General features: G+C 40.4%; 1 protein-coding gene across 1 annotated transcript; it reads left to right on the top strand.

Annotated features, from left to right (window-relative positions):
* Window positions 1–73: 73 nt before the first annotated feature.
* Window positions 74–5486, top strand: LOC308135277 (uncharacterized protein). The gene is made up of 6 exons (XM_080503177.1): window positions 74–122; window positions 395–713; window positions 1038–1158; window positions 1254–1314; window positions 3151–3397; window positions 4068–5486. Exons 1-6 carry the CDS (start codon window positions 82–84, stop codon window positions 5397–5399), a joined length of 2121 nt encoding a protein of 706 aa, XP_080359303.1. The 5' UTR covers window positions 74–81; the 3' UTR covers window positions 5400–5486.
* The last annotated feature ends 13740 nt before the right edge of the window (window positions 5487–19226 follow it).

Below are 19226 nucleotides of genomic sequence, written 5' to 3'. Positions count from 1 at the left end.
TTCTCAAAACCTGGCTGGGTCGAAGTCTCAGTGTCACATTCAATGAATGTTTCAGGTGGGGGCCCCTCCAGCCTTGTTCAGATGCAAGCGAAAGAGCCGACAACAGAGGCAGACCAGGAAATGTAAGTAACACAGTGTGTGGAAAGTTTCCTGTGGGACTGGTTGCCATTTTGCTTTTTAGATAGCCAGGTCATCTATTTTAGCCATCAATAATAGATGTATATAATGCAAGTCAAAGATTCCCATGTTTTACTCCAGACAAACTTTAAATAATTTAGTCCAGTGTATTTTGCCAGACCAGGGAAAAAAACTAAAGCAAAAAGAAATCTATCGAAAATCTAATTATGAAACGTACAATAAAGTCACACTTGTAGCACTGTCTGACCACCTTTAGGGACGTAGAGATGAAAGCGGAAACGGGGATGTGCTCGGTGGTCGGTTGTGACTCGCATCGTCGGAACGTGCAGCGGTTGAAGTTACCGGAGGACCCGGAGAAGAGACTTCAGTGGGTCCAGTTTGTTTTGGAAGTCAACGGGCAGCAGCTGAAAGAATCCTCCTGGACCGACGTCACCATCTGCAGCGAACACTTCACAGGGGACTGTTTCATGAACACGAGCCGGGCGGCTGGCACGGTGCAGCTCAGACCCGGTGCCGTTCCATCACTGTGCATCAAGTCTGAGGCAGGCCAACCTGCGAAGAGCCCCGAGCATGTGGTGAGTCTGCCGTGACCCACTTCCCTCCCGTCTGCATCAGACCACTGAGATTCCCAAAATCCCACACGTGCGACTACATTTATCATCATTTCATCCCATCTCTCGACATGAAACCTGCTAACAAACCTGTTTTTCGTCAATCTAAATGAAATTTCTAAATAGAATTGCAGTTACTTGATATGTTGATTGTATCTTCGTTTGCAAAAAGCTTGATGGTCGTAATATAGATGAATAGCACTATATATATTCGATTGCAACATGCATGTCTGTCTTAAACTTCTTTGGTGCCATCTTGTTTTCTTCCTTTCTTTCCTTATTTTATAGGAGCCTTCAGAAACCCCAACGGTCGATGAGACTTCATGCGACGACTTCAAAATTGAAAGCACATTTTCCTGCTCCGGAGCGTCACAAGATACCTCACCAGGCACGGACGTTTCACAGACTGGTAAATGAAAAGTGGTCTACATGTGAATCGGGGGAATATTTAGTATTTTACTACTGAAAGTTTGGGTCGGCTGACGTCTCGGTGTCACATTTCAGCAGATGCTTCAGAAGCTGCCCCCTCCAGACCCGAGCCAACAACAGAGGTGAACCGATACATGTGAGTAACCCAGCATTTGGAAAGTTTCCTGTGAAAAATCTCGAATGTATCGTTACAGACCATGTGCTTAAAATAATAATGGTAATATTCATTGAATGTTCGTTTGATTGGATATGTATATCGGATGTGACAGCAGGTGTGAGTATTTGCTGCCATCATGAAAGTTGAAGCGGTTTCAACATGGCCTCCTGACTAAATCTAGACTTATTCATAGCTATAGTCAACAATTAAAAAAAAAAAACACATTTTTATCATTTGTGCATGAAGTATAATTTCATAAAAATTATTTGTAAAACAAAAAAAAAGTGATATGTATATGTTCAAAAGGTTTGGTGATTATTTCCTATTTCATGTATTACAAGCAGTGAAGCAGGTCATTTGGACTTGACAGAACAAAATGTGTATTTAAAGACAATAAGGGAGTTTAGCTGAATAAGCTCAAGTGGACTTGGTTTCATGTCTGATCAAATGACAATATGCACTGAACTATGAGGGTTATTCACAACAAACAGTTTAGATTTAATTAAGGTGGATGTAACAAGGGTGACTTTAGTTCTCACTCGAAAAGAATCCTCTAGTTTCCTCTCCAGTACTGCAAATGTACACGACTTATTTTTGTAATCTTGTTTGAGGACTCCCAGTAAACCCCATAGTTATAATAGATAGGTAGAAAACCCCATTATCAGCGAACACAGTCCTGACAACACTTTGAACGAGGTCTGACTGTCAGTAACGTTCTCAAACTATCACCTGAAGCTTTGACACACAGCAGCTTTAAATCTCTGTTTGCTTCCCTTTATAAGATACGTGTGCTGTTCTTAGCATTTTTTTTTTCATTTGATTTAGCTGCTTTGGTGCTGCTTGTTGTCGTTGGTGCATAAATCTTTTCTTTCCGTGTTAATTTTGTCAACTAAAACTGACTTTTTACATACAGTTAAGTTTTGATGTCCTCGTAACAAAATGCTAAACATAAAATGAGCATAACAGTTAAGCTCTAATGATCTTCTTTTGATCCCTTTAGAAGATTGAAGGTTTATTATTGCAGGTTGTAATTCAGGATTTACAGAAAATAAACACATTTGTGAAGAACATGATTGTGTATTGCTCTTTTTTTTTGTAACAGGCCTTTGACAATTATTCTACAAGAGTAATATGGGACATTCTTATTTTCAGTGATTAAACACATGGTCATAGGTTTGCTTACAATGGAGTTTTTACTACAGTGACAAACATCCTTTTGCAAAATCTGTTACCGTTTAGCAAAACCATCAGAATACATCTGTAAATAAATGTGACTAGTAGTGTGACAGTTTTTTTTTTCCCCCTCTTCATGATGCATTTCTTTTTTTACCGATAGTCCAGAAAATACGGTACTTAAAAAGACTGAAATGAAGCTAAAAAAAAAAAAAAATCACACTGAAACCAATTTCCACAGATTGAATTTTATAACTTGAGCTGAACTTTATGAGTTAATCAATTGTCGTTCGCGCAAATACAGAGCTCATTGCTCAACTAATTCATGGCAGTAATTCAGATCAGTACACAATAAGACGGACCGAACTGAGTGATGGGTTACTTTTCCTTATAGGTAGTTATTACATCCGCCAAGGACATAATACAATTATCGGCGTATATTTGTTTATTCATTTGGAGTAACATATCAACAAGCCACAAGCCCAAAAAAAGACAATTTAGATTTTCATAACTAGTAAAAAGTCTCGTCTTTACTCTCTATTTACCTTATATTTGAATGATGCTTATTCCTCATTTTAAATCAAGTTTAACCTTTTCACATCGGCCTTTATTTGAGTGCCTGTGATTTCTCTTGTGTTTCAGTGGTGCGCTTCTGCAAATGAAAGGAAAGATTGTGGTGAACGAGAAGTGCCTCTTCCAGTTGGTTGGGCGCGTCTGCCCGTCCTGTGGCAGTAGGTTGCAGATCGAGAAGGTCACGTGCGAGGCGCTCCTCGTCTTGAAGCAGCGGTGCCTGAAGTGCAACTACAGCAACCAGTGGAAAAACTTGGCCGACGCCAAGATCCCGGCAGCAGATCAACGGCCGGTGGAAGGAACTTCAGAGAGTCAAGGGGTAACTCCACGCTTTTGTAGAAATCCATTCATCTTTTCTCCTCGCTTCATCTGACTGATAGAAATACGTGAAGTCAACAGATACAAGCACCAAGCCAGAGGCACGCTCATATATAATATAGTTTAATAAATGGATAGACGAGTAGAATACATGGAATGAATGTGATTTCAAGTAGAATTGAAATCACCACAAAGTGGCGCACAACAGCGCTCATTAGAACCACCTGCCGTTTTCTTGAATTTAAAAGCTTCCACAGCATAATTTGTCTTTTTTGTGTATTGTGTAGTTGTTGAGCCATTCTACCGCTGTAGTGACTCGTAACAGTTGATGAACCACAAACTGATTTTGCAGATAACTGGCGAAATCTGAAGTACATCACCAGGCTTGTGCACACGCTGTTATTGCAGATATTTTCAGAATTTATAAATGCATATAAGCACAAATTGTATTGATGGCCACAGAACAATTTAACAGTGCAGGAAATGTAGAAAACTACCGTGAGTTACTTTTATGGCGAAGCTCAGCTTGAAACTTCACATCACATAGACTGTATATCTGCTCAATACTAGTTATTCCAGGTGTGAGGTATGATGGAGAGGAACCTCAACATACATGGGAGTGGCATCAATGCAATTCGTACAGCTTTTGAATGTCATCGTCTCCTTCACAGGCCGAGTCGCCAGCGCGCAGCAGTGCAGTTGTTTCCAAGATTGTCGTTTTCAGCGACGAAGAGAGCGACGGCCCAGAAGATGTGGAGGAAACCGACGAAGACGGAGGCGGTACAGACGGGGAGTGGGAACCCGTGGAGGACGTTTGGCTGGCCGAGGAGCTCGCCGCGGACTCTGACGAGGACGGCGGCGACGACGTGGAATGCCTCGACTCCCAAGGTGGTCTCGTCCGGGAGCTCTGTGCGGAGTGCGGAGCGTTTTTTGATCAAAGAAAGCCTCACACGTGCGTGCACAAAGAAAAGCCCTTTTCCTGCAATATGTGTGGCAAGAGGTGCATGACGGAAATGTCTTTGCACGCTCACTCCCGGATACACAAGGACGACTACGAACATCGCTGCAAATACTGCTGCGTTACTTTCAAAACCAGGGTGGACAAACTCGGGCACGAGGACACCCACCAAAATACAAAGGATCCCTACACGTGTCCCGACTGCCCAGAGACATTTGCCACACACAAGAAAAGAAACAATCATCTCCTGACACACCGAGACCCGGATGAGCATCAATGTAGAGTTTGTGGGGTTACTTTCAGATCGGGGTCCACTCTTCTGAGGCACTCTTTAGTGCACACAGGGGTTAAACCGCACAAGTGTTCAGTTTGCGATCGCAGCTTCACCCAGCCTTCCCACCTGAAATCCCACATGCGCCTTCACACCGGGGAGAGGCCGTACAAGTGTCGGCGCTGCGACGAGTCCTTCAATCACAATGTGAGCTTAAAGAGTCACGTCCAGCGTTGCCATGCGTCGGGCTCCGGGGGCAAACACAGGCGCCTGGAAGGTTCAAACGAGGACCACGGTGCTGAAGACGAGAACAATACTGATCCAGACGTTGAGTTTGACAGCGACGGCGAAGCGGAGGAGCAGAAAGTGAAAGCCAGGAAACATCCAAAAAGAAAAAAGAGGAGTACGGGCAGGCCGAGAGGACGGCCGAAGAAAAGTGCAGCAGAAGGGTCGGGTCAGGCAGAGGAAATGGATGCAAACCTTCCGAACACGGCAAAATCAAAGCGGAGGCGGGCGAAGAATTCCACGTCCAGTGACGAGGAGAGCCAGGAGGATCTATCGGATGAAAACATGTCCTTTGAATTAGAAGAGGATGAAGACCAGGAGGTACAGAAACACCGAATTCCACCAAAAAGAACGAGACGACACAGCGACTCTGATTTCAATCCGGAAGAAGAGACAAAGCAACGGAAGTGCAGCAGCAGCAGCAGCCGGAGAGGCGGTAAGAGCTCAGGCAAACCTCGAGGACGACCAGGGACGAGTGTCGTGGTCTGAACTGTTTGAATACAGAACAAGAGATCAATCGAGCAACTGCACAAGGCTTTCCAGAAAATGTCCTCACAGTCAATTGACACAATGGTACATTCAACTCCGAGTGACAAAACACCATTGCAGCTCAGGTGATCTCAAATCGTCTTTTGAAAAAGATGCGATGAATCACTGAAAAGTGTGTTTTTACAATTAAAGATTTTTGTCACACATCTTTGTCTTTCATCTTTTCGTTAAGTAAAGCTTTTTTTTCCCTCCATCATGGAACATTTGTGCCCTCAGGCAATGCATCTAAATCTCATTGATACATTATGAACCCTAAAGAACCCAATAAGTAACTAGTTGAATTAACCCAGTGGTTCTCAATTATGTTCTGTCATGACCCCCCTGGAGGACAAAAAAATTTTCAGCCCCCCCCCCCCCCCCCGAATTGTACGACCATTGAGAACCTGATAATATTTATTTATTGATCTGTATAAACCACTGTATGAGTTGCTGCACCAGCATTCTGCATACAATCGCCTGATTATCAAAATAAATTAATAAAATGAGCTGGAGGCCCTTTTTTTATCGTTCAAGCAGGAATAAAGACACTAATACTGAAAGTTGCACCTGCCTCACGCCCCCCCTGACACCCCACCACACCCCCCCAGGGGGGCTCGCCCCACCATTTGAGAAGCACTGAATTAACCTGACATGCATGTTTTCAGCTTCTCAACCAGGTCTTATCATTGTACACAGACTGGGTTTATTAAGTGTGTTTGGCCACACTGGTAAGTGAGATCTCTGCTTGTGGTCAATGACCTTACTAGTCCTATTTCAACTAATTTACTGCAACAGGATTGGATTATTTCTCACAGTTTTAAGTGTCCAACTCTCAAATATCTTTAAAAAGGCTTTCTGAATGCGCGTGTGTAAGAAGGAAAAAAACATAAATCGGGATCCACATACTGAATCTCTTGTATTACAAATTCATCCTCTTTTCTACAACATTATTTTCCCCTGCCAATCGGTCTCCCTCGCTTCTGGATTATATTATGTTCTTTTGCAGTAATATATTTGGCTCACATTGTGATATTCTGCTGCTTTTACTATTTATGCACACAGCTACTTGGCTGCCTGTCGGATCATTTATGTCTCCACTCCCTGCCAAAGCATAACGATTGAGCAGGATTGGACTTTTAGCACTTTTCTCACAATTCTTGAATTTCCATTGAGAGCAGGCATCCAGGTTTAGATATTCTCCCGTCTCACATCAAAACCTCCTGAATGAATCCATCTACTTACATGTTGATCCTCCGGCTCTGTATGTGTGCGCCAGCGGTGAAGCTTGCTCCAAGGCGCAATGTTTTTTTTTTTTTTTTTTCTCCTTTTAAGTTTTGCAGATACTTCCTCAGCCCTTCTCTCTGGGATCGAACCAGCCTGTTGCAGGATAAGCTCCATCCTTCTCAGTGGATTAGGTCTTCTGATGTTTGGCACATCTAAACACGGCGTGTGTTCTGAGATGTGACGTCAAATAAACTTTGACCGGCTTGCAAACTTCTCGGTTTGTTGGCCGAAGGTGATGAAGCTGCAGCACTGCTGGATTTTGTCACATTCGCCAGAGGCTCAGTGTTGATGTAGCGCTCCGTTCTATCTTTCAGTTGCAAAAGCTTTTCATAAATGTGAAGAAAGGTTAAACCAAATGCAAAATTAACACGTTTGGATCACTGGTGTCAAATTCGGGGATCAGAAAAAGAATGTCAACTATTTGTCAGTTGAAATTTTCTACATTTAAATCAAATCTGCCTTCTGTTCATTGTAGTAAATTTATTGTACAAATGTATTCATGTTAAATGCAAAATAATTGAGTTTTAGATTCTAGAATGTAAGAATATGTCACACAAAATAATAATAATTGGTACAAATTTACTAACAGCAAACTACAGATTTTGAGCGTGTAAACCACGGGGGTGGGGGGGGGGGGGTTCTGAATTTTGGCTTTTTTGCAAATAACTGTATTCTGATGCAAGCAATACAACTTACCGGTAATCACATTGTTGGTAGAAAACTAATACTTAAAATTTACATTTGGAAGTGAATTCAAAGGTGGTGCCAAAACGTTTGGTTTGAAAGTATATAAAGTAACTTCCTGTACTATCTCTGTACTATATATATACCATGTTAGTAACATACATTAAGTGTCCTGCATCACAGATTTCAAGTTTGGTCAGAGGTTTTTCACATTTTATTTTTGTTCACACCACCTGCATCAAACTGCTTCCTGCTATTACTCCAACTTAACCTTTGCAAAGTCGTCACAACCAGTTCTGCACATACACAAAGATTGTTGATCATGATTAGAATATACCATTACAAGTGAGGTATCAATTGGTATCAATGATGTTTCGAACTTTAGAGCGGAAGTTCTCTCCAAGTCATTGATAGAAGCTGCAGGCAGAGCTGCGTGCTAACTGGCTGAAGACTCGCTGTGTGTTTTCATCAGTGTGACGTTTTTAGAGCTGAGATGGAAACTTTAAATGAAACAAAGTAATGGTCAGAAACACACACATCTTTCACCACAACCTCGAATGTTTTAAGCCTTTGGAAGTCTAACATGTGTCCCTTGTTGTCTGTGGAATTTTTCACATGCTGAAAAAGTCCAAAATGTTCAAGGGTGTTCAGAAGTTCATTCGCACTGTTATCTTCTGGGTTATCACAATGAATATTAAAATCACCCATTACCACAGCATTTAAAGTCATGCTAAAGTCATGAAGGAAGTTTGCGTTGTGTTGGGGTGGTCTGAAGATGGATACTGATATCGCCAGACGGGAAGTGTTCATCTGAAGCCTAACATGTTTAAAAGAGTCAAAGTTTCATTGTTTGCATTGATACGTATCATACAAAGAAGCTACTCCACCTCCTTTCTTCAACACTGGCCTCGTTGATCGTCTGATTGAGAAAGATACCTTCACATTAACACCCTTAATTGAAGGTAAACATTCAGTGGGGGTCAGGTGGGTTTATGTCATCAAGGAAAATCCAGATGAGACAATATACAAAGTGAGACATGTGGCAAAAGGTCATAGTCAAGTTGCTGGTGTTGATTATGATGACACGTTTTCACCTCCTGCTGATATGACCTCTGTACATGTCCTGTTGCAGCTCAATGTGATTTAGAACTACATCAGATGGATGTTAAAACTGCATATCTGCATGCCTCAATAGACTGTGAAATTTACATGGAGCAGCCTGAAGGATTTGAAATCAAGTAAAAAAAAAAAGAAGAAGTTGGTGTGTAAACTCAATAAGTCACTGTCTGGTCTGAAGCAATCAGGACGAAATTGGAATAAGATGCTACATGATTTCCTTATTGAAAGCAAGTTTGTCCAAAACACAGCAGACTATTCTGTTTACATTAAACAATCTGACAATGAAAGGGTCATATTGATCATTTGGGTTGATGACCTTATCATTGCAGGGAAGGATTGTAAAATACTCCAAAGTGTAAAGGAAATGTCGGGTGCAAAATTCAAAATTAAAGATCTTGGAGAAACAGGCATTTCCTTGGCATTGATTTTGCCAATGGGAAATAAAAATGTATCAAAAGAGATAAATCTCCCAAATGTTGGAAAGATTTGACATGATGAACTGCAAATGAAGATTAAAACCATGTAAAATGAAAATGAAAGTTGACAATGAGGGTGAACCTGCTGATTTAAAGAAATATCGAGAAGTGGTTGGCAGTTTAATTTGTATTCGACTAGACCTGAATTTTGTTGTTGGTAAACTGTCACAATACCTTCTCTGAACCAAAACAACAACACTGGGTTGCAGCTACATGTGTGCAGAGGTATTTAAAAGCTACTGTGGACCAGGATTTGTGTTTTAGGAAACAGGATGCCAAACTGAAGCGTGTGGCCTGTAGTGGTGCAGACTGGGCAGCGGACCGGAGTGACTGGCGCAGTGCTACTGGCTCCTGCTGTAGTTTGGCTGAGAGACGGCCCATAGCTTCCTGGAAGTCTCAGAAACAGCCCACAGTAGCTTTATCCACGTGTGAAGTGGAATACATGGCTTTGTCAGCTACTGCACAGGAAAGTCTCTATCTTGTACATTTCTTGGCTGTAACAGACGATGGGGTAGAATATACACCTGTCACTAAGACAACCAAGGTGCTATTACCCTTTCTAAAAACCCAGTATGTTGCCAACGGTGCAAGCACATTGATATTCAAAATGATTTTGTCCGATCTGTACTCGATAATGGCAAAACACATGCACACACACACACACACACACACACACACACACACACACACACACACACACACACACACACACACACACACACACACACACACACACACACACACACACACACACACACACATTTTTAAGCACAAAAAGGGATTGCTGTTTGGTTATGTTATTTATTTATTTTTTTTACCTTGAACCTTGTTGACTTAATTTTGTAGAATAGAATAGAATAGAACTTTATGTATATAGCACCTTTCGCAGACATGGTCAGAAGGTGCTTTACAGCACTAAAAACAGAAAAAACCCAAACAGATAATCTCATTAAAAATATAGACGCAAGAAAAATATATAGTTAAATGTATGTAAAATTGAGCAACCCCAGGTTAGACGTCTGCCTGAATAAATTTTTTTTTAACTGTTTCAGAAAAGTACCACAGGAGTCAACAGGCATCAGCTGAAGTGCTTCAGAAGCCTGGTATCTATTGTTGGGGGGGCAAGTATCAGAGCCTCTGTTTTACTTGTGTTTAGTTGAAGGCAATTTCCAGACATCCACATTTCAATGGCCTGCAAACAGTTGTTTTAAAATGGAAAGTTTGTTGCTCTGTTTGGGTTTAAAAGAAAAATATAACTGAATATCATCTGCAGACAGATGATAAGAAATCACACTAAATTGGCTAATCGTCTGACCCAGAGGCAACAAATACAATGAAAACAGTAATGGGCCCAGGACAGATCCCTGAGGGACACCACAGGAGAGAGGAGCTGTGCTGGACATGAACTGGCCCACTGAGACAGACAACCTCATGCGGGGGAGGTAGGATAAAAACCAATTTGGTGAATATCTTCTTTTTAGGAGGGGAATAGATATTCTAGTTTCTTACATGTCAGAATTTGACAGAGCTTTTTAGTTTATATTTGGAAACCAACATCTGATATGATCAAGCAAATTAAAAACTTTCTATCAGGCGTTTTAAAAAGATCAAGTGTTTTATCCTCTCAAGACTCAATTACACGTTTTTGAATTTTTTTTCTAATCTATTGTTTTTCTTCCTCTTGGATCATCAGCCTCCATCTCATCTCATTTTGACCCCAACCCTTATCTTCCAAGTGTTCTCGATGTCCTTCACTATTTTCACTTCCAACATCCTCTGTCCTCAACCCACAGGTCTTACATTGCAGGTGCTACTCACAGCGACGCCACTAGATGACGTCCTTGTGCAACAGATGCTGTTCACACTCATTTTGATGGTGGAGACTGATGGAGATGCTGCAGTACCTGTGCTGCTACGCTTTCTTTCTCAAACCACTTCCTCCTTCCGTTCTTCCTCTCTCCTGAAGACTTTGGTCTTCTTTCAACAGGATGCAGGTTTCCCTCCCACACAGCTCCTCCGAGGCGACCACCCAGTCTTGCAGATATGAAAGAACGTAGGAGTGTTATATAGGAGCTGAGATGCCCTTGTCAGAGTGGGCTGCTGAGGCATGCACAATTTTTTTTTGCAGCCTGTCATTTATCACATCACAAGGACATCACTCCCATTTTTTTTTTTTTTCTATTTTCTTAACCTCTATATTTTTACAGGACCTTTCCTTGTCGATCTGAGTCTTTCTTTTCTTACCAATGCTCTCCATTGTTTTGTAAATGCCTCTCCCTCTTTGGTTTTCATGATCTGTGTGTATTGGAGATGCCAGGTGAATAATCTGAGGTGATTTTCAGTGTGAAGATAATATTTATGTGGCACTACAGAGATACTGAGCACTGTAGATCTCTGCTGTTTTGGGTTCCCCCCATTTCTTACACTGTGCCGGACTGCCAGACAGGAATATTTGGAGAAAAGGAAATGACAAGAACTTAGAAAGTAAGATGCATATACTGTGTATGCACGCAGCTGGAGCATATCCACAAGCTGCAACTGTTTTGCTTGTATAGTTTCCATATTTGCTGAAGGAGTCAGATTTGAAAATAGGTTTACCCTCACAGGAGCCCACCAAACACCATTAGCCGGGCAGATAGGTATGCACCTGGGCCAGGTGACATTTTCTCACCAATTCCCAGACAGCATTACTCGCTTATTTATTGAGATGCACCGACTGTTAGGCGGTTCTGCTTGTCTGGTTTCTGCCGGGAAAAGGAGCAGCACTAGATTTGTTTGTGGGACTGTTTGGTAATAAAATGTCTGACCGTTTATTTCTTTTATTTACAGTTTCCTCCAGCTATAGCAATGGTTATGACAATCCCATAATTCACCTGTAGAGATTCTGTCAGTACCTGCACGAAGTGCCTCTCACTCTCACCATCGCTCTGGACTGTATGAACAAATCAAGTAGTTTTAGTGTTTTCTTCCTTATCAGCAACGTCATACAGTTCATCAAATATAAATCAATACTGTGTCTTCCATGGAGGAAATGCTTGTAAATGTACGTTATCTTAAAGGATGAAGTCTTAAAATATGAAAGGGCTTGGGCCAACAATGTAAAATAATGCATTTATGAGGTTTGAATGATTTTTCAGACTCTTTCTCATTCTTTGCTTCTTCTTTTCAATAGAATCGAACTCATGGACACTTACTCACTCTCATGCATTCATTTTTTCCCCCTGGGTATTCCTCCAGAACTTCTATAGCAGGCATTTGGGGTCAATTGGTCACTCTAAAAAAATGCTCTGAGATGTGATTAGCTTTCTGTGTTTGCCCTTCGATGAACTGGCGACGTGTCAAGGACGTATCCTTCCTTCACACATGGTCAGCTGGGACTGGCACCCTATGACCTTAACCTGGAAAAAGTAGTTTTGAAAGTGAAGGGATGAGTTAAAATACATTGAGAGATAAAATCTGAAAACAATCACAAAAACGGTCAAACTTATTGGATCCGGTTTTCTTACCCTCTTCGTGTTGACGGAGTAGTGAGCAGCGCTGAAAGTTTATCTCTCGAAATTGCAAAAATTGCCTTATCCAGTAAGTTCATCTCCTTCGGATCAATTTATCCATTCATCTTCTATATCACTTCATCCAGCTTGATCACACAGAAAAGCCCTTGTCTGTATTTGAACCCCTTGATGTACTCTGAAGTGAAAATGCAAGCCAACACACACCATATGGCATTTTATTCATTCATTCTTACAGATACAGGTTGTTTTCATTACCGAAACCTTTCTACTTCTTCCTCACCTCCTCGCTCACTAATTTCTGCCGCTGAGGTCAAAATTTCATAACCTGTCTTGGAGTTCCAACCTTTCTGCTGACATTTCCCTCATTAAAAGGTCTCATTAAGCTGACAGCGGTGAGAGAGAACCACAGTTTTCCCTGTAGAAAATATTTCAAGCAAAGCATTGAGTTTTAACTAAAACTGAACCAAACTCATAGATTACAAATGTCCAATGCTGGCATTTCATTATGTTTATTTTGGTTTTATTTCAGTTTCTGAAGGATTTTGTTCAGTAGAATTGTGAACTCTACATATTTGTTAATTGTAAAAACCAGTTTAATAGTTATTTTAAAAGGCAAATATTGATTGTGATGTATTTTCAGATACTTATTGGCTTTTTTTTATTGTAATTAAATACATTTTCTTCTTATCATCTTGCAGAAACAAAAGACAGCAATAAGCTGCCAATCTCATCAGATCCCATCCTGAAAACCAACAAAAAAAAAAGAAATGATGTAGAACGCCAAGGGATGGACAGATGAAGGTCTTCAAAAAAATGAGGCAATAAAATATTTATGTCGGTGGAAGAACAGAGGAAAATCAATATGCAGAGACATAAGAAAGAAGAAAAGTTAAGGTCATGAAATCCGATCACAAATCTAAGGTAAAAGTGGAATTAGGTCCTTCAATGTCGTTGTGAGTGGCCACAAAGGTGAGTTGTAGAAGCTGAGGGAAGATTTCAACAGTTGTAAAGACCTCAAAATGTACTTTAGACCTGACGCTGATGACAGGCCTTGAATCCATCTTCTATTTATCCCGCTGAGGGTCATGGGGGACGGAGCCGGTCCCAGCTGGTTCTGGCTGAAAGCAGGATAAAGCCTCAACGGGTCGCAGGTCCATCGCCGTGCAGACGCACACCGACAGTTCCCACACTGAGAACTTTCAGACCCCACACAGAAAGGCTTGCACACCCGAATTCAAACTGCGGCCCTACGAAAAGGTCAGGAAAGAGTTTACCCATAACAGGGATTTGTCTCGCCTCAAAACACCTATTTCCAGTCAATACATATTGAAGCCAGAATGTCTAAAATTTAATACTCACGTGATGTAGTCTGCTTCTTTCAAATCACATTTTCTTTCAATTCACATTTTTTTTTTTTTTTTTTTGCCAAATACATTTATTCTGTATGATTTACTGTACATGGAACAAACTATAAATAGCCATGGTGAAATCGTGATGGCAAATTTAGAGTTAGGTTTTCATTTATTTCTATATCTGACTGAAACAGACTGTGCTTCACATGTCATATTGACCTAGAAAATCTATGTTAACCATAACTTATGTCAACCATAACTTCCTCCGGCTCTTCCTTCAGAGGTACAATATAATTTCAATTAATTTAACACCAACACAAGTTTACACACAACTCAGTAATAACTCAAATCTGTATTTTAAACCTTTAAAAACATCCTGGCCTTTCATTTAATTCGTATTGTTCACTGTACTTTAACCTGTGGGGCCATTTAATTCCACTCTGTTTGTTGTCCTTAATGTTCTAAATGCTTGTTGTGAAGCAAACGTCCATCATCTCAACCTCCGAATGCCTTTTACATTTGAACATGCATTGGGTTTTTTTAAGTCCCCCAATTTACCGTACTGAAATCTTTAACATTTACAGTAAGACACTTGTACTCACAATATATTCCCCAAAGTACTCTTTAAAGTCATGGAACCCCCCCCCCCCCCCCCCCCCCCCCCCCCCCCACAAAACTTAGAAATAAATAAAACACAGTTATCGGAGACACGTTTGACAGTAAGACACACAACTGAACCACATTTAGCAGAAAGGTGCATTAGGAAGAGGTTGGTGGTGTAGAAATGAACGCTTGTGATGTTATTGTTAGGATCAACACCAAAGTCTTACCAAGATTGTGAGTTTGTGAAAACATCTGAAGACTGAGGAGTTTTCTTGCGAACTGACAGACTTTAGTCTGAAGAGAAACTCTGAGGAGGTCATTCACTTTAGTTCAATAAATTTGAGGTTGTTAATAATGGATTACATACATTATGCATTATGTGTGTTTATTTTCAGAATGTGCTTGTGTTTCACTGGACCTGCAACTTCTTCTTCTTTTTTTTTTCTTTTTTCTTTTACAGGCCCAACTCATTCAAAAATCAAATTGTGGCCTCTGTGGCCCCTCAGCAATAATGAGCTCCACACCCCCAGTATTAAAATGAATATTAAGATGCTGGTAGTTTCAACAGCTCATCTTCAGCCAAGGTCATGTTTACTTCCTCAATTCCTAAATATTGTAGGTAGATAATATCCATGAAACTGATCGCTATCTGAACACACAAAACACTACAAACATTGTGCTCAATTGGATGCCCACAGATGCACTCGAGTGTCCCTCAATGCTCCACAACTTAGCAGCAGGTCCAAATTTCTTTTTTTTTTTTGTCAGTTTGAGGCTAGTAACAGTTTCCCAGCTGCCATTTCAGTTTTCATCCACTGATTCAGAAAGATCCCCTTTTCCAATGACAATGACATTCACAGTGAAGACCGAGAGTTGTCATACTGTATTTATCAATCACATGGCATTTGTATCGTTATTTACCGTGACCCCTACCTCCTAATCCCCCCGTCTCTGCAGAATTACCCCCATCAGCGCCGCAATCACCCGTTTCCCCGCTGTGCAGCCCGGCTGACTGGCATGGATTAGTTTGCTCCCTTCTCCACGCTGCCGCATTGTCAGTCCAAAACAGCAGGGACTCAGACGCATGTCAAGAATGTCAGCAAGTTGGGTTTTTTTTTTTTTTTTCTTCCCCGAGTTGGCTGATGTGTTAGATCTTAGCCAGAGATGAGCATAAATTTGATGGGAGAGGGACCGAGAAACCCCATGCCGATGTCATTTTCCAATTTACATCCCCATGCAATACGAGTGTCACCACAAGACACCTCACATCATCTCTGCAGGTGTCATATCGTCAGCCATATTGTTTACAGCAGGAAGACATGCGGCCCTTAATAAATCTGCATGTATTCACTGCCAGTGTATATGAAATGAAGAGTTTTGAAAGAAAAAAATAGACAATATATAGACAAATGAGTTAATAGCCTGCAACAGCCGACAGGTGTGTCATGGCCTTGCCCTAATTCTCTGTCTTATCAAATTAATTTGGGTCATAGAAAAGATAACTGGAATCGAAACATTCAATCGCATAACACTGCCGCGCCTTTTATTGTGGAGGAACAAGCTGATTGTTGGAGGCTCACATGAACCGCTGCACAGTCGATGTTCTTCAGCTCCAAGTTTCCAGTGCAAAACTAATGATACCTGACGGATTATATCAACAACCAGCATATTGCATTCATTCAAAGTCCCTGTGCCTGTTGCTCACCTCAGCAGGGATAAAACCCTCAGACACTGCTGATAGAGAAAATATGCTGCATTAGAGATACTGGGGGGGAAAATCATTTTCTATCTCATTCATAATATAACAACATTTACCACTCAGCTGCATGAATACTAAATCAATCGAGCTGTGATTGAAAGAGCAAAAGGCATTTAAGTTACTATTCATGCACAATATAAATGGGAAGAGGATAATGATACAGAACCTGCATTGATATTTTTCACATGAATCACATTTCGGATGTCATTTAAAATGTGTCCAAGGATCTTGACATGGAGCTCTATAGATCCAGAGACTTTTTTACTTGACTACACAAACATTGCTGAATTGCATTTGTGAATACTAATGCCCCCCCCCCCCCCCCCGAAATAATTAGATACTATTATTATACTTTTAAGACATAATAAAATACAAAAAAGGCCTACTATTATTACACCTCTATATTCCACTACTACCACTAATAATAATGAAACTGTTCAAATTATGTTACACATCATCATATCATTAATCATTAATCATTATCAGTAATATATATGTTATACATCTTGATCAAAATCTGCTGTCAATATTAATGGACCCCTATGCATTCTCCTTCATGCATATAAGCTAACTAAATACGCCCAGACTTTCTTAAAGATGCCATCGACTCTTCTGACATATTCTTTATCCTTTTCACATCTCCGGAAAAACTGTGATCACTAAAAATGTGACCACCTGATAACTAGAGTTCAGTAAAGCAGCTCAATGAAAAATTGCAGCACAACAAAGTAACATTTCATTAACAGTTTCACCAAGAAGGCAACGCCATCAGCTCCGAATGAACTACAATTATAGTAGTGTCCCACCTTCGTATGAGAAAATGAAGTGAAACAAATAAAACAATAACAGCATGTTTTATTGTGACAAATTTAGATTCATTGTTTCTTTCCTGTAATCACGCTTGACAATAATTTTCTTAAACATACCAGTAGATTTTTGTCAATTTATGGTGCATTTGCAGAAAAGACCATCCTTCCTTTTTTTTTTTTTTTCAAATCTGTGATTCAACAAAACACAGCAAATAAAATAAAATAAAGGCAAGAGTAGTTTAACTACGTATGCAAATGGATACTACATTTACAGACAGTTGTTCATGTTTGCAAGATCTGACATCATCATCCTCTTACTTATTTTCAGTCAACGGAGTCAAAGTATTTAATGAAGCCCTTTAAATGTTAATCACTTGGTTCTTTACAGGCGCACACGTGGAGCAGCAGCCTGGAGGAAATCAGAGGTGACAGAAAACCCCAAGTGGCTGTGACACTGGCAGCCGGAGAGGGAGAGGGAGAGAGAGAGAGAGAGAGAGAGAGAGAGAGAGAGAGCTATCTGAACAAGATGACTGTTGCTCCAAACCAATACAGGCATGTTACATTCTGCCCTCCTCGCAGCAGAGTAAAGAGTAAAGAGTAAAGAGTCCCTCTAGGATCCATACACTGTTCATGCATAAATGCTGTCACACATCTGTTTGCAACTGTCATTTGAATTATGAAAAAGCTGGAGATGATTCAATTGCCACTCATTCTGATGTCTGTATACGTATTAGTCACTCAGGATATAGTTATTCACTGATTCTGAAGGATCTATGATGGAGGACAATGGTACGCAAGAAAGTAGATTATTGAAGTTTTAATAAATGTGTTCATTTCATTTGAAATAAGATAAACTAATCGGCGTACTAAAGTACACAAAGTGCATATTAGTTGAGTTTTTTGTCGCACAATATAGCTGGATTTTGGTTTATTATAGCCGTGGCCACCTGTTTGACATAACTGAGTTAGATGATGCTCCTTTATACTGTTTTACAACAATTTCCCCTCATTTTGTCTCCGTTTGCTGTGTGTCAGCTTTATTTATAATCTACACTATGTACTTTTAAATGCATTTAAACCGAACTCAGTGCTGAAAAACAAAGATTCAACAAATTTGTCGTTGCTTGATTTTTTTATTTTTTTATTTTTTTTAAAGTGTTGGCTTCATTTGTGCATGCACATGGAATAAAGTCATTTATTGACTGAATCTTTGTCAGATACCGTACATTACATAAGACGGATTATACCTGGATTGGTCATTAAAAGTTAGTACCAGACAGTTATGAAAGCCGGAGGATGAACCCCGTTGACTTGAGCGTTCCCTGAAGTTTCATCTATATATATATCACCACCACGAGTGTTATTTCTTCAGAGCCACTTGCAGAACCGTATTAAACCGGATTCATTTCCTGAGGGGGCGATGGTCGATTTTACACATTACCTTCCTTAGTCAGTGATCTTAATTCTCTCTGACATATGTTTTTGGGTAATGATTCACTTCCAGCCCAGTAATAATTACAGTCACAGCTACCTATAATGTCCAACAAATTCTGGTAGCTTCTAGGACGTTAAATCCCTGACACTACTGTCTTTGTGGGTTAAGTTAAATTCACAGGCTTCATTAAGTTAAATTCATTCAACTGTTCCCTGAGTTCAGTCTGTGGAATATAAGATACTGAGTAGAGGTGCTTCCAAGGCCTCATGAGACCATGGCATACGCTAGTTTTCTCGGCCTCCTCCGCCTGCACAATTAGAAGAACATAGAAGAATTATCCTCTCTGACCATGAATATCAGCTTCATCTTTTAGCAGCACTTTTCTCTGTCCACCACTTACCATCTCTGAAAGTCACACAAGGTTGTTTCTGTTGGATAATATTAAAATTCCTATTAACACCAATGTTAATCTCTCTTACCTCACACAGCTTACTGTGAGTGTCCTTTTCTCATTCTCTGTCTTATTCATTGTTGCTCCTGATTTTAGTTTGCTTCACTCTGTTCTTTCTTCATGTGTATCACTCAATTTTTCCCCAGCTCATGCATATCCATCTCTCATCATTCCTTCCAAAGCAAAGCTTCACCGAAGAAGTAATTGTATTTAGTTGAGAAAACATGCTGTGCATTATTCAGCTCAAAGAATTCTGTTTGGGTGGTTGTGTATTCGCTGTAATATACTGCTACAGGGATCCTGA

This window comes from Blennius ocellaris (assembly GCF_963422515.1).
Source record: "Blennius ocellaris genome assembly, chromosome: 10".
Lineage (NCBI taxonomy): Eukaryota > Metazoa > Chordata > Actinopteri > Blenniiformes > Blenniidae > Blennius > Blennius ocellaris.
The sequence above is the reverse complement of the archived record's forward strand: the minus strand, read 5'-3'. Positions and strand labels throughout refer to the sequence as shown.